Source organism: Myotis yumanensis, unplaced genomic scaffold, assembly GCF_028538775.1.
Source record: "Myotis yumanensis isolate MYYU_CA2020_CCGP unplaced genomic scaffold, mMyoYum1.0.hap1 SCAF_1, whole genome shotgun sequence".
Taxonomy (NCBI): domain Eukaryota; kingdom Metazoa; phylum Chordata; class Mammalia; order Chiroptera; family Vespertilionidae; genus Myotis; species Myotis yumanensis.
Window position 1 is genome coordinate 145,958,073 of NW_027223752.1, and position 15,223 is coordinate 145,973,295.

The 15,223-nt window shown below is 38.4% G+C and overlaps 1 protein-coding gene across 1 annotated transcript in view; it reads right to left on the minus strand.

Annotated features, from left to right (window-relative positions):
* Positions 1–15,223, minus strand: part of CUNH10orf67 (chromosome unknown C10orf67 homolog) — a 142,001-nt gene that overhangs the window by 70,885 nt on the left and 55,893 nt on the right. Inside the window, exons 10-11 of the mRNA XM_070427716.1 lie at positions 12,058–12,117; positions 11,372–11,521 (exon numbers count right to left, since the gene is read on the minus strand). Coding sequence (XP_070283817.1) covers positions 11,372–11,521; positions 12,058–12,117 — 210 coding nt within the window. The remainder of the gene's footprint in view (positions 1–11,371; positions 11,522–12,057; positions 12,118–15,223) is intronic.

Genomic DNA, 15,223 nt, shown 5'->3' on the forward strand with positions numbered 1-15,223 from the left:
GGGAGCTCTTTGGTGATCCTAGAACGACCCCAATAATTTTCCCCTTAGTTGTCTACACTGTATCTCAAACTTCCTAGAGGAAACTGCCACCTACCACCACCAGTATAGTGACTGTCTTTCCAAGGCTCACTTGACAGGAAGCTAATCAAACAGAAAGTCTAAGGCACAAGAACACCAATTTGACAAAAATAACGAGAAGTCTTTGTTATCATTAGCTTCCTTGGCTTCAGAAACCTGAGGGTCACCAAGGTCCCTGAAGGCATGCACTTTTGGGGGTCATACCACCTATTTCTTCTCAAATAAAGGGCATGATCCACCTCAAATGCCTCTCTCCCAGGGCACAGGCTGAGAGTGAGTTCACTGCCATCTGGTTAACATGAACCTAGGAAATCACTGGGGAAAGGGCCACGAGCTTTGGAGGGCATTTGCCAGTATGGTAACAGAGAAAAAAATAACTCAAATTTGAAAAAACTAATCCATGGAAAGTTAGAAAAACAAGTTGGTAAAACAAAATAAGCTTCCATGTAGAAAGACATTTATATTTATTTATTTCACTATGTCCAAAGTCATATCAGTAATTGAAAGTTTATAAAAAACAACCCTGTGTCTAAATTCACATATAGTAAAACATTTTAAGGCTCCCTTTTCCTGACTCTCATAAAATGATGGCTTCTACGACAGAGATAAGACTGTGCTAAAGCATATTTTCTGTAAAGCAAACAATCATTCAATCTCTCTAACAGACAATACTCTTGACAGTGATAATGACAAAGATAGCTTCTCTTTTCAGGGAAAAAATAAAGCACCACAGTAGATGAGAGTGTTTGCTCTCTAGTTTGAGTTGAACTTTCAGCTTTGCTATAGCGTGTTATATTGAATACTGGCTCTGTCCACATTAAACTGTCATTTTGTTTTGTCAGCTGCTGACATTCCACTTTCTCTGGAATACACATGCTGGTCTGTATGTGGCTACTGCACTGACAGGTACAAATATTGGATTGCTGAACAATAGCTAGAGGTGAAAATGGATGGTAATATCAATATGAAAGTAGATAGCTTCCTAAGTAGGAAAATGTAAATTAACAATTATAAAGGTAATCAAAAGTTGTGATTAGAAATAATTTCTTACAAATATTTCTCACTTTCTTTTAAATTTATATATATTTATAACTAAAAATTCATAAAATTAAGAAATGACATTTCTTTATAACAGAAGTTATAATTCTTAAATTTGTTTCCCATTTTAAGCACTTAACACTGTTTTAAAAGAAAACATTTCATAAATATAATCATATAAATTAGGAATGAATAGCCAAGGTTTATTATAACAGAAGTACAATGATGCATATTAACTAACATAGAGCAACCATATTCTTATGATGTCTTCTTTCTCTTTTTCCTTGTCAATGAAAGAGTCATTACATCCTGTCATTTCTTCTAATTTCCACAAACATACCTCTTGTGAAACGTTGACCATTCTTTCTGGCCTTAATGCCTCTTTCTCCTTTAAGTCATCAATTATATTACTATCAAAACAACCTTTCTAATGCATTCTGAAGGTGATCTTCTGTCTCTAAAACTTCATTAATCTTGACTTTTAATTAACATATTTTTTTCTTTTCAATTCCTAAGCAAACAACTCTTTTTGAACACCGGTAATGTGGCAGTGGGTGGTGGTTAGTGGGAGGAGGGAGTGACAAAGCCACATGAAGAGAGAACTAGCTTCACGTCCTTATAATCTGGAGAGGAGAGACTTGAAAATTAGGAACATTGAGACTAAAACATAAGGCTTCATGCAAGCGAGCACTAATCATTGTGTAGACCAGAAGTCAAAACAAAATATCTATCTACATATAACACTAGTAAATTTGCTTCTAACAAGAACATAAAGCTAGAGAACGTCTTAAAAAAATATGACAAGACTTTCCTCATTTGATGTGCTTCAGGGGTGCTACTGCTCCCTGTCTGCCCAGGGCCTCAGAAACATTTTGGCAGGTGACTGAGCTATGAAGCCCTATGGAATGCAGGTTGATCCAGGCCATATGCAAACTTCAGGCATATCTTCTCAAAGGCCTGGAAGCCCACCTAAGTCATTGTGGGGCCTGGCCTCTTCACCTGGCTCCAGATTATCCTAGACTTTATGTTCACGGTGGGAAGTCAGTATATAGAAGCAGCTTCACATCTATGAAATTATTCAATATAAAAAATGTGTAATCAGAACACTTCCACGATGGAAATGTCCCCATTAAGGATTATGAAGCCATTGTTTATAACAGCAAGGGAAGAGAAACAATATTTCAGGAAGGTACCGTACATTGATAGAAATTTGTTAACTAAATTGTGCTACTTCTATGGAGTGAAATACTGCACATGAGTGATTATATATATTCAATGGTGTTGAATGAAGTCCCCCATATCTTATTGTATGTGCAAATAATCATCATGTTTTGTCTGAAAGGGTGTTTACAAAGGATTTTTAATGATTATCTCAAGGTGGCAGATTCTTTCTTACTTTATTTTGTATAAGTATAAATCTGTTTTATATAACAAATTCAGATTTATGGCTTTCACATAGTATGAAAAAAAAATGCCACTCCAAGACTGACAACAAGAAAAATTCAGATACACTACAAAATGGCAACTTTTCTTGAACCTATCAGAGAATTGAAGTCACAACCAGGTGACCTGCATTCCAGAGGAGCGAGCCTTTCCAAGGGGAGTTATGACACATGAAGAGTCTTACCTACAGCAGAAGCAGTACCATCCCAGTAGCAACACAAGAAGATACAAAAAACAAGCTAAAATATAAAGAACTACTGAAGAGCATTATGGGTTAGGAGAGCAGTTTGAAGTAGCTGGGGGCACATGCTTATAAAAGAGTTCATGCTCACAGCTTTATTCATGGTTTCTTACAAGATGCTCATGAGAAAAACTGAGGGCAGGGCAGGACACTTAGGATGGTGCAGGCTTGTGGAGGGGATCAGCTGCTGCTAAGAGAAAAGTATCCTCCCAAGTCCTTTTATCCCAGGAAACAAAAGACTTAAGTTCCTGGAAGAGGGGAAACAAACCCTCTGGCCAATCAGACTCAAAGAAGGTGATCAGTGGAGAAGTGTTGGGCACCAAGCCCTATCCCCTTCCCAAAAGGCTGGGGAAAGCGTCGGAGCTCTTGCTTACATAGCACAGTGAATACATATGACAAGGGCGAAATAAAAGAAACGCTTTCCTCCTCTGGATGAGGGGTTGGTGATTGTCTTATGCCTTAGAGACTGTGCTAATACCAAGTGGACTTTCCTAGAATTGCAGCAGGGATAGGAACACCTAACCAAGGTCAAGTTTAGGCATAAGGCAGAGGTAGACTGCCACAGGGAAGAGGGACAGGAATCCTGAGAAAGATCACCTCTAAGGGCCAAGCATATAGCACTTTCCAGAGACCGTCTTTTGATTAGAATAAGAAAAAAACCATCTCTCCCCTCACTTATGAAGTACTAGGCAATAGCAGTCTATTACCAAGGGAGGAACAGATACATAAAGAGAGAACCACTCTATGGGACAGGTGGACAGGTTCTGCTGAAAGCTGAGGGTGGAACAGCACACACTCCCACTCTAAACACATGCCTATCACAAAAGGAATATCTAGGCTATGGTCCACTAGAATGAACCACAGCAACAACCAAACTCAACTCAACACAACTTCTGGCTATATGGCTCAGTTCTTTATAGCCTGATATAAGAAGAGGCATGCCACCCTGGTTGGATGGCTCAGTTGGTCGGAGTATCATCTTGTGCACCAAAAAGGTTGTGGGTTTGATTCTGGACAGACACACACCTAGGCTATGGGTTTGAGCCCTGGTTGGGGAGCATGTGAGAGTCAACTTACCAATGTTTTTCTCTCACATAGATTTTTTTGTCTCTATAATCAATAAACATATCCTCGGGTGGGGATAAAAAAGAAAAAAAAAAAGAAGAGGCATGCCATTTCCAGGTATGAATGCTATTTACTTCAGTCTCTACTAGTCTACACATGATGTCAGGCATTCAAAAAAATTATGAAACACACAAAAAAGCAAGGAGAGAAGAACCTACTGTCAGGAGACAAAGCAATCAACAAAAACAGATTCAAAGATGACCCAGATTTTGGAACTATGAGATGGGGACTTTAAAATAACTATAATTCAAATGTTCAAGAACCTAGACCCAGGGTGAATAACATGCATGATACATAATAGATAGGGAATTTCAGCATAGAGATGGAAAACATAAGAGTCACATGGATCCTAGCCAGTGTGGCTCAGTGGTTGAGCATCGACCTATGAACCAGGAAGTCATGGTTCAATTCCCGGTTAGGGCACATGCCCAGGTTGTAGGCTTGGCACACGGGAAGCAGCTGATCAATGATTCTCTCTCATTATTGATGTTTTTACCTCTCTCTCCCTCTCCCTTCTCTTTGAAATCAATAAAAATATATTTTAAAAAATAATAATAAACAAAAAACAATGCAATGGGAAAAAAGTCAAATGGAAACACTAGAAGTAAAAAAGACAATACCAAAAATGAAATATTTATTAGTTAGACTCATCAGTAGATTTAAAATTTCTTTGTTATACTCATCAGTAGACTCAATACAGCTGAGGAAAACAATCAGTGAATTTGAAGGTAAGTCAACAGAAATTCCCCAAACTGAAACAAAGAGGAAAACAAAATTCAGAATTACTAAGCAGAACATCCATGAGTTGTGGGACAATATCAAACAGTCGAACATAGGTGTACTTGGGTCTCAGAAGGAGAAGGGAGAGAGAATGGGGCAAAAGAGATAATGGTCTAATTAATTGAAATAATGGTCAAGGGCTAATAAAAGATGTCAAACCACAAATTCCAGAATTTCAAAGTTTCACTCAGAAAAGAGAGAGAGAGAAACAACAAACACCCAAAGAACATTATAATTTAATTCTTGAAAAGCAAAGATAAAATTTTAAAGGCATTCCAAAGTAAAAGACACACTAGAGAAACTAAGTGAAAATTTACAGTAGATTTTTTTTGTCAAAAACTGTGCAAGACAAAAAGACAATGGAATTACATCTTCAAAGCATTAAAATAAAAATGTCAGTCCAGACTTCTACACTTGGAATAGTTCTATCAAAAACAAAGACAAAATAAATTTTTTTTTAGACAAACGAAAGTTGAGAGAATTCATTGCCAGCAGATCTATACTATAAGAACTTGGGGAAAAAAGTTTTTTGGGAAGGAGGAATATAATACTACATGGAAACTTAGGTCTACATAAAGAAATGAAAGCTCCAGAAATGGCTTAAATGAAGATATCAAATGCAAATCTTGCTGTAATAAATTATATCAGTTATTGTTACATGAAAATATCTACAGGGTGTCCCCCCAAAATGTATATATACTTATCATACATTATTAATTCCAATGGGTTAAATCTGAAAAGAAAGAAACATCAATTGAGCTATCAGCTGTTAATGTGTATCTACATCTTTATTATTAAACTTTACAATTTTGTTTACATATGAAACTTTACAATTTTGAAGGGTACAACGTGTCAGGAACTTAAAAAGCTGTACTTTTGTTGGAAACATTAGAAAGACTATGCAAAGGCATTTAAATCAAGACCAATAGACTTGCTTATATGAATTTCATAGTGACTTTCTGGAGAGTATTCTATTAACACTCTCTTTATTGCTGAGACAAAACTATCTGGTGGGAGATTTCAAAAGGTACCTAGGATGGTACTGACTTCTTATTAATCTCTTATCAACTAGCTGCTTGGGTGCTTTAATCTGAAATCTTTCTTGTTTTCCTAATACTTACTCTTCTAGCTCTTCCAATGGTGGTATAAGAATCTGAAATTGTGTATTGAAATCTTTCTAAGTTTAATATAAAAATTAGCTTTAAAATGTGCTTATGACTTATTTAATGTAAACCAGATAGAAATGCTACATATTTTAATCAAAATCCACTTGCATATTCTCAACTAGAGAAACAGACAACCAGAATCGCATTCTAGGTTGCCTAGACACATGCTCACCAATTCTGGTGGCATAAAACCAAATATGGGTTTACCATATACTCTCAACCATCAGATTAACTGGACTCCATAACATGGGTTGTAGGTAACTTGTCTTTCGATTCTTGATATTTATATATATTTATATATTCAACAAAGGAAAGAATCCCCACTTAATATTGATGAAGAGGATCCTCAATCTATTTTCAAGGGTTTTAAAAGCCTAAATAAAAGTGTATTTTAATTCTGTAAGGGCTGCACAAGCTCACAAAACCTAAGAACTCTTTAGATTTGGCTAGCACTAAATCAATTCAGTGATATATTATTGATTAAGTTTGAGCAGTTATGCAAGTTATGGTAGGAGTAATATATAATACATGAGTAAATTTGAAAAAACAAATAACTTTGTTTTTGTTAATCCTCACCTGAGGATATATTTTTCCATTGATTTTTAGAAAGAGTGGAAGGAAAGGAAGAGAGAGAGAGAGAAAGAGAGAGAGAGAGAGAGAGAGAGAGAGAGAGAGAGAGAAACATGAATGTGAGAGAGACACATTGATCAGTTGCCTCCTGCATGGGCCCCAACCAGGTTGGGGATCGAATCTGTAACCCAGGTACATGCACTTGACTAGGAATCAAACCTGAGACCCTTGGGTGCACGAGCTGATACTCAAACCATTAAGCCACATAGGACAGGGTCAATTAACTTTTTTGTTTTATTTAAGGTTTTCTTGATGAACAAGAAGAGATTACACTAAGGAGAAGTAAACAAAGGGTATCAAATGAGGAAAAGTTTAAATACCACCCTCCATGAAAATACATTCCTGAAAAAAATTGATATGTATTGTAATTTACATAAACGTCCTTAGGGTTTGAGGAGAAATATGGGACCTGGAGACCCTAGGCCTGAGGAAATCGGAGGATGGGAAACTAACAAGTTGCCAGTGTTGGATCCAAAAAGGGTAGATGACAGTCCAATGCCAGTGTCCAAAAGGGTGTGGGTACCTTGGGCTTGATTCTGGCCTTGAGCGTCAGTAGTGAAGCAGTTCTATAATATAACTCATAGCACCAAACAACAGAATCAATCATGGCAATTAGGATGAGTGACAGCAGTTCAAAGTGTTCAGTCTTCTGGGAGTAAGACCCAAGTCTGGGCAGTGTCAGGACTCTGGCCAAATGACTTGCTGTTCAAGATTGGCCTCAACTCCCAGTGGGAACTGGAGAGAAGACCACAGCTGAAACCAGGCAGATAGAATGAAGCAACACCAAGAAGTCGGGGGTGAGATGGCTGCTTTGTGTGCTCCCAAAAGTCAAGGATGATATTCCATGTGGTCAGGACCTACCAATGCCCCCCCTGACTGAAAATGTCTAAGGAAGACTAGAAATTGATGCAAACCTCAAATTTACCTTTTCCTGATTTTCATGGTAATATCTTAGGTCTGTAAGTTAAATGATACTGAAATATAAACAAAATTTTATAATCATCCTCCAACAAATACACAAGAAGAGACAAAGCATAAAACCCCTCAAGTGATTTTAGCAATAACATTTATTTGTGCAAGAAGTATTAAATATTATTTTCACTAAAATATTTTTATTTCCAAATATTTTATTTTCCAAATACAAATGGAAAGTATTCAATTTGTCATCAAACTATTCAGAATAAAATGCTGTAGGAGCTGGTGCCATTTTGGGGCTCAGCCCATCTGGTTTTCCAGATGACCCAATTAATTTATAATCCCTTAAATATGCTGTAGAAAGTAAAAGCCCCCTTTCAATTGAATTTTAAATAGGAGATTTTCTATTTCAGTTCTCTGAGAACAGAATCTAAAGTTGAACTCATTTTAACGGTAAATGAAAATTTTGATTTCAAAATAAAGCAAATAATTGTAGTACTGGTATATGACTTCATTTACCTCTATATTTTAAAGTTATTCATAATATGAGATCGAGATACAGCATAAGGAGAATTCTGTGTCAACATAATCTATTAAAATACAGTAAATATTCTTTGACAGCATCTGAAGACCATGCACGTGTCCAGAATGGTTCTATCGCTGTATTGCTACACCACCCCCTGGGGCCAGACCAACAATGAGCAAAATGCTGACTTTGCCACAATGCTCTGTGGAACTATTAAGTGTCTGCTTTATCCAACCAAGCCACGGGAAAAAAGAATGAAACAATGAACAGGTTATATTATTTTCTTCTCAGGTGGCATTTATTTTAAGCTTCATGTGCAATTTAGTCAAATAAACAGGTTGTAGAGGAAAGGAATGGGAAGTTTCAGAAAGGAAGATTTTCCCTTCACCCAAATAGCCTATGATATATATACCTTTAATAATAATAATAATTCTATATCCTATAATAATAACTTTTAAAAAAATACTAGCCTGAAGGGTGACTATGGTCACAATTGCAAAACTATTGCAAAAAAAAATATTTCACCTAACAACTCTGGAATGAAAAGAATCATGTTCCAGAGTTTTAATTACAGTCTCGTATCAAGTACAAATTGTTTTGTGTTGCATGCACTTTAAGAATGGGAACATAACTGACCTTGTCCCATGTCCCATTTCCCACAAAGAAGGGTCCTACTGCTTTCTGCGGATCTGAGCACACACCATATGTTCTGCCAGCATAGACCAGGTTACCCCACGGACGCTCAGAAATCTTCCAGGGAAGCATTCACTGGGTGCAACCTCAATTAACGAATTACCCTGGCTGGGGGGGGGGGGGGGGGGTAGGGGGACCTGGAAATCCAATTTAACCTTGTTCTGTGAAACATTAATATTTGAAATGCTTTACAGATATCAGAAAATAAACTTTGCACAAAACACTGTCCAAATACAAATTTTAAGTTGTGAAATCGTTCATAAATAGAAATCAGACAGCAATGTTCATATCGCGTTTTTCAGACTGGCTAAACACTCAGTTTATCACTGTGTACTCCAGAGTGAAACATGTGTGCTGTTCCCACCGAATGACACAGATTTCAAAAAATAAGTATGATTAATTGGATAAGTTAAATGACTGATTTAAAAGTTCCTGCAGCAAGCTCTCCGTTTGGTCATTTACAGGTGGTAGTATTATAAAACCTTTAAAGATCATTTTTAAGGTGTCCAACTACCTCAATATAATAAAATAATTAAAAGAGAGAAACAGAAAAATTCTAACCAGAGTGCCTATAGTTAACCTATGGTGAAGAATAGACCACATGGGAAGGTGATATAAGGGAGCCCTTATAATAACAGAATTATTATTAACAACAAAAGTACATATGCTAGTAATAACGGTGAACTAGAAAACTACATTACGCTGTAAAATCAAGTTAATTAATAGAAAGATGGAATTCCAGGTTACGTCATCTCTCCCCTCCCCCAGTCCAATTTTCACTTATTGTTACACATTAACTTCAGAGTCTATCCAGCTAACAAAACGTACTATTATGCGTTGGCAACAGCAAGATAACCGTAATAGCGGTAGGAAGGAAAAACTGTTACCTTACGAGAAAATCCTATTGAAATGACATCTTCTGAGAGATCCTGTCTACCTTTGTCTCTCCTTTATTGTGTATGTTCTGTGAGAACAGGCAGTATTCCTGTCCCTTGTGGCTGCGATTTTGGAAACTCCGTTTTGATCTGTAAATTGAGGAGTTTCTAAACTGGAATTCTAGGACTGACTTACAGCCCTGGGCTTGCTGTGGGAATGGGGGCAGCTCCCCCTGCTGCTGTCATCTCGGGCTCCGGGACCTATCACTCTGTCCAGTTGCTAACTCTGCTGGGCAGCCCTGTCCACATTCATCTCAGAGCCATGACGCACAGAGCCGGCCCTTCGGCTTGATTTCTGGCAGCTGGCAGGGCCTTCCGGAATAGGACATGGACTTGACCACAGGCTTACTAAGTCCAAGGCATGGACTAGAGCCCCTCACCCAGTATGGCTGGTCTTCCTGCCCAGTCAGCAGGCAGCACCACCTACTCAGGCAGGGTTCTTTCTTGTTTGTGTCTTTGTTTTGTTGTTCTTTTGTGAATCAAAAATAAAAGCTTCCCAAGACCTGGATTCTGAAAATCTTACTTCTAGAACCCAAACACGGGCCAGTCATGTGCCAAATTTCCCCCCAAATGTCATTCTCCTCCTTGAGAAATTACATTAGTTCCAGTTGACTAGCCTTCCTACAAAGTGAAAATATTTTTAGAAGACAATGCTTTTTCTCAACCCCTGGCCTCTCTCTACCTGTTGTCTCACTCCTCTGCTGGCTACGAGCAGTGAGCCATCTGCCTGGGAGTTGGCATGAGATGCCCAGATCTTCCTGTGCCCAGTGGAGCAAGGACGACACGGGCACAGGGTTCTGCTCAGCCCCTCGGTGCCTTGCGTGTTAGGGAGGCAGCTCTGCCCCCTGTGGGAGCAGGAGGAAGGACATGGGAACATGTGCAGAAAAAAAACTGAGTATGGGAATCAAACATGCAGGCGGAGAGACTCTTCATGAAGTGCTGTGCGCTGGCTAGGTGACTCACCAAGTGACTTCTAAGTTTCCGGAGAGCCAGTGTGGAAAAGGAGCTTTGACCAGTTACACAATTCACAGTGCTCACAGGAAGGATCAATTGCTCACAGAAAGACAACCGGTCCCATAACTAAGGGCAGAAGAAAGTTCCCCAAAAGACCACATAAAGGGAGGCATTGTGTAATGCCACGAGCAGTGCCTCAGCAACGTCCACATAACAAGCCAACGTCGAACTGAACATCACAGAGCTACTTCTGGACATGCCCTTTATGTAGATGAATTGTGCTGCCGCGGACCCAGCAAAAGCAATACTGATCATTGGGGAAGGGGGCTGTGCAAACAGATGGCAATAGCAGCTAATTCTTGCATGCACGCCTCTGATAGTGTGAGCCAGTCCCAGGTGTCTATTTAGAATACTACGAGCAAGCACTCTGAATACTTGCTTGTCCTTGAGGGAAGCTTTGTTAAGCTTCTGATAGTTATTGGGCAGTAATGAGTTAGAGATTATACAGCCTAGAAAGTGCTTGGCACATAGATTCTCCAAATCTTGCTGATTTAATAGAGATCTACGAAGCCTTACTGACTAAGTTAAATAAGCCATTGAGCTGGGGATAGCGGTGGCATCTTCTTGGGTAAGTTAAGGGACCTAACAAAGACATACTGGTGCTGAGGAAAGCACCCAGAGCCCCTTCCCAAATGTGTGCAGGGAGTCAGGAGAATCAGGTGTGTTGAGACTGGCGACCTTGTTGATGCTGGGTGTGAGGTATGACTACGGTTTTGCTATTGCTAACAGCACAGGAGCCCCTGTGCAGAAGAAGGTGTCAGGACGTGGCCACTGGAGCAGTTCTTACCTCATGGTGCTTTTGCTTTAAAGACTTCCTTGAAGTCTTCCCTCTTTTTGTCTTAGACCCTGAAGTGGTAGGAAAAGAAGCTGGCTTGATCCTGTGTTGTGAGGGCCATGGCGAAAACGTGAGCTCTTTCCCCTTCAATGATCTTGCGCTCTGGCACACAAAAAGAACCAACTCTGTTATTCTCACTTCCTTCTTCGGATTCGTGTCCCTTTATTTTCTTCCCTTGCCCTGAGCTGAAGTAGCAGAGTGAAAGTGTTCAGTCCCAAAGGGCCTGGATCTGTTCTTGCTCCCAGTCCCGCAATCCCCCTCCCGGCCTAATTTAACTTGCAAATTAATGCTAGTGTACAAAGAATAACATACCTTCAGATCAATGGTTTCTGGAGTCACCTGGAAAAGGAGTGGGGTATGGTGGTAGCTTGAGGATTGTATCTTAGTAAGAAGGCAGGGGAATAGAGAAGGTAGGAGTGAAGGGACAGGAAGTGGAGACAAGCCATTGAGCCTGAGCATCAGTACGCCAGGATGACACCTTTCACTTATGCCAGGCTCACTTTCTTCACTGATTACACTGAAGTCTCCTGGCCTCCCATTCACACTTCTTGCCTCACCGATAAGCATCTTCTCTTTCAAACTCAAGATGCCAAAACAAGAGAAGCACAGAATAAAAGAAAAAAAACTTAAATGCAAACCTTGCCACTTACGATGTCCCACTTTTTTCTCATTTCCATTTCTTCCTTATGTTTACTAACCTGTGAAATAAAAGGCCCATGTCATTTGGTATTGTTTGCAAAGATTAAAAGGGAGAATTTTCTATAAAACTACCTTTAGCAATGAAAGAGTAGCATCCTAAACCATGTGACTGCCAAAACTATTATGGGAAAATAAGTTACAATGCTGAATATGATTTAGAAGAGAAAATAAATTTGTACCTAGGAAGAAAAGCATTTTAAAAAGTGAACAGAAATAGACAAAATTGGAAGTATTTATAATCATTAGCATTTATCCATGGCTTTAAGCATAATAGAGATTATAGAGAAACATGCACTGTTTGCTGGTGTGGTAATAATTTGTTTCATATGTTATTAAACTAGCTATAGAGCTCAGGCCTTATACGATTTTTTTGAGAAAATTCAGATAATTTAATAGTCAAACTTCAATAATGTAATGAACATAATTTTATTTGTTTTAACTATTATTCTTTTAAATCCTCACCTGAGAATATGTTTATTGATTTTAGAGAGAGAGGGATGGGGAGAGAGACAGAGAAAAAAATATTGATGTGACAGAGAAACATGGGTCAGTTACCTCCCATGTGCACCATGACCGGGGATCAAACCCGAAACTTAGGTATGTGCCCTGACCAGGAATTGAGCCTGCAACCTGTAGTTGTAGGGGATGATGCTCCAATCAACTGAGCCACCCGACCGGGCAATATGAATGCAATTTTAATTCAGAAAGTCTAGAGACTCTCATTTAGTAGTTTGCAAAACTAAAGCATTGAGTTAACTTAATGGAATTTTAAGGTTGTTGCAGAAGTATCTGTACTTCTACATGAATTTAGCACCAAACACACCTTTGTGTGCTTGCATCCAACTGTGATGAGCCCATGAATGCCGAGTTGGTGGAGGCCCTTTGTGCTGAACAAGATATCAACCAAAATGAAATGGATGAAAACAAGGAACTAGGGGAATGGGTAGCCTCTGTAAAATCAACAGAGAGGAAGAACCCTGAAAAGTGGCTGGTTGCAGTTGTGTGGTGGTGAAGGACTTTGGCAGTCTCAGGCAAAGGGTGTCATTGAGGTGTACTTCCACGCAAGAAATGAATACATAAACTTGGATTTTGTTTCTAAAAAAAAAAAAAGTCAATTTTAATTTCTAGGCATTAAAGGCATTTTATTAATATTTTTTAAAATTGAGGTGTAATTGACACATAACCTTGCATTAATTGTTGTACATCAATATTTGTATTTATTGAAAAATCATCACCACAAAAAGTCTAGTTAATATCGATCACTACACAGTTATATATTTTTTTCCTGTAGGAACTTTTAAGATCTACTCTCTTATCAACTTTCAAATATATAATACAGTGGGGATGCTTTACATCCTCATGACTTATTTATCTTGTAACTTTAAGTTCATACCTTTGATTACCTTTACCCGGTTAGCCCACCCTCACCTCCCACCTCTGGCTACCACCAATCTCTGTATTTATGAGTTTGGTTTTTTGTTTTTATTTTAGATTACACACAAAGTGAGATCATATAGTATTTGTCTTCCTCTGACATTTCACTTTGCATAATTTCCTCAAAGTCCATCCATGTTGTCACAAATGTCAAAAGATATATTATTAATGCATGCTTCAATAATACAAGTTTGTTTTTTTAAAAAATATATTTTATTGATTTTCCACAGAGAAGAAAGGAGAGGGAGAGAGAGCCAGAAACATCGATGAGAGAGATTGATCAGCTGCCTCCTGCACGCCCCCAGTGGGGATGTGCCCGCAACCAAGGTACATGCCCTTGACCGGAATCGAACCCGGGACCCCTGAGTCCGAAGGCCGATGCTCTATCCACTGAGCCAAACCGGTTCGGCAATAATACAAGTTTTAATAATATGAATTTGTAAGTATTGCCAGTGATCTGAATCTGAGTAATCTTATTATGAAAGTAAACACTGATGAAAAATACCTCTAACCATTAATTTCATTGGTGTCTAAACATCAGCTATAATATATTTTCAAAGATATTTCTTCCCTCATGGACACAGTCAATAGGATGGTGAAGGCCTGGGGTTGGTGAGGGCTAGAAGGGGCCAATGGGGGGGATATGTAATACTTTCAACAATAAAGATTTTATAAAAACTATCTCTTCCCTATTGATAGATCAGAATTCAATAAAATGTAACTCTGTCTCATGACATCTTGGGGTCTGGGAAGATAGTAACTGATGTCTGTGAAGAACTGTGTTAGGTTATCTCAGTGGGTTTAAATTCAAGGCTAATGTTATAATTAACTTCCATGATAATGGTTTAAAAATAAATCCTAAAATATAGAAAGCTGGAGGCATTGCACTTCTTGATGTCAAACCATATTATAAAGCACAGTAATTAAAACAGTATTGCTCAGTGGTTAGAGTGTTGGCCAGAGCACTGAAGGATCACAGGTTTGATTCCCAGTCAAGGGCAAACAGTCTCAGGTTTGGGTAACAGGTTTGGTCCCAACCCTAGGTGAGGGAGAGTGGGGGAGATAACCGGTCCATGTGTCTCTCTCACATTGATGTTTCTCTCTCTCTCTCTCTCTCTCTCTCTCTCTCACACACACACACAAACAAACAAAAAAACAGTATGGTGCTAGCGTAAAAAACAGACATGTAGACCAATGGAACAGAATCAAAAGCCCAGAAATAAACCCATATATGTGTAGTCAACAAATATTTGATAAAGTAGCCAAGAATACTCAATGAAGAAAATGCTCTTCAATAAATAGTGCTGGGAAAATTGGATATTTACATTTAAAAGAATGAAACTAAACCCGTACTTTATACTACTCAAAAAATTAACTTGAATGAATGAAAGACTTAAATGTAAGACTGGAAACCATAAAACTCCTAGAAGAAGACATTGAGAAAAATATTTTTGACATGGGTGTTAGTAATACTTTTTTTATATGATGCTCAAAACACAACAAAAGCAAAAATAAACAAGTAGGACTATATCAAACAAAAAAGCTTCTGCATAGCAAAAGAAACAACAAAATGAAAAAGCATCTATAGGCTAGGAGAAAACATTTGGAAATTATCTACACCAATAAAAGATAAACATGCAAATTGACCATACCTTTGCTATGCCTTAAGCC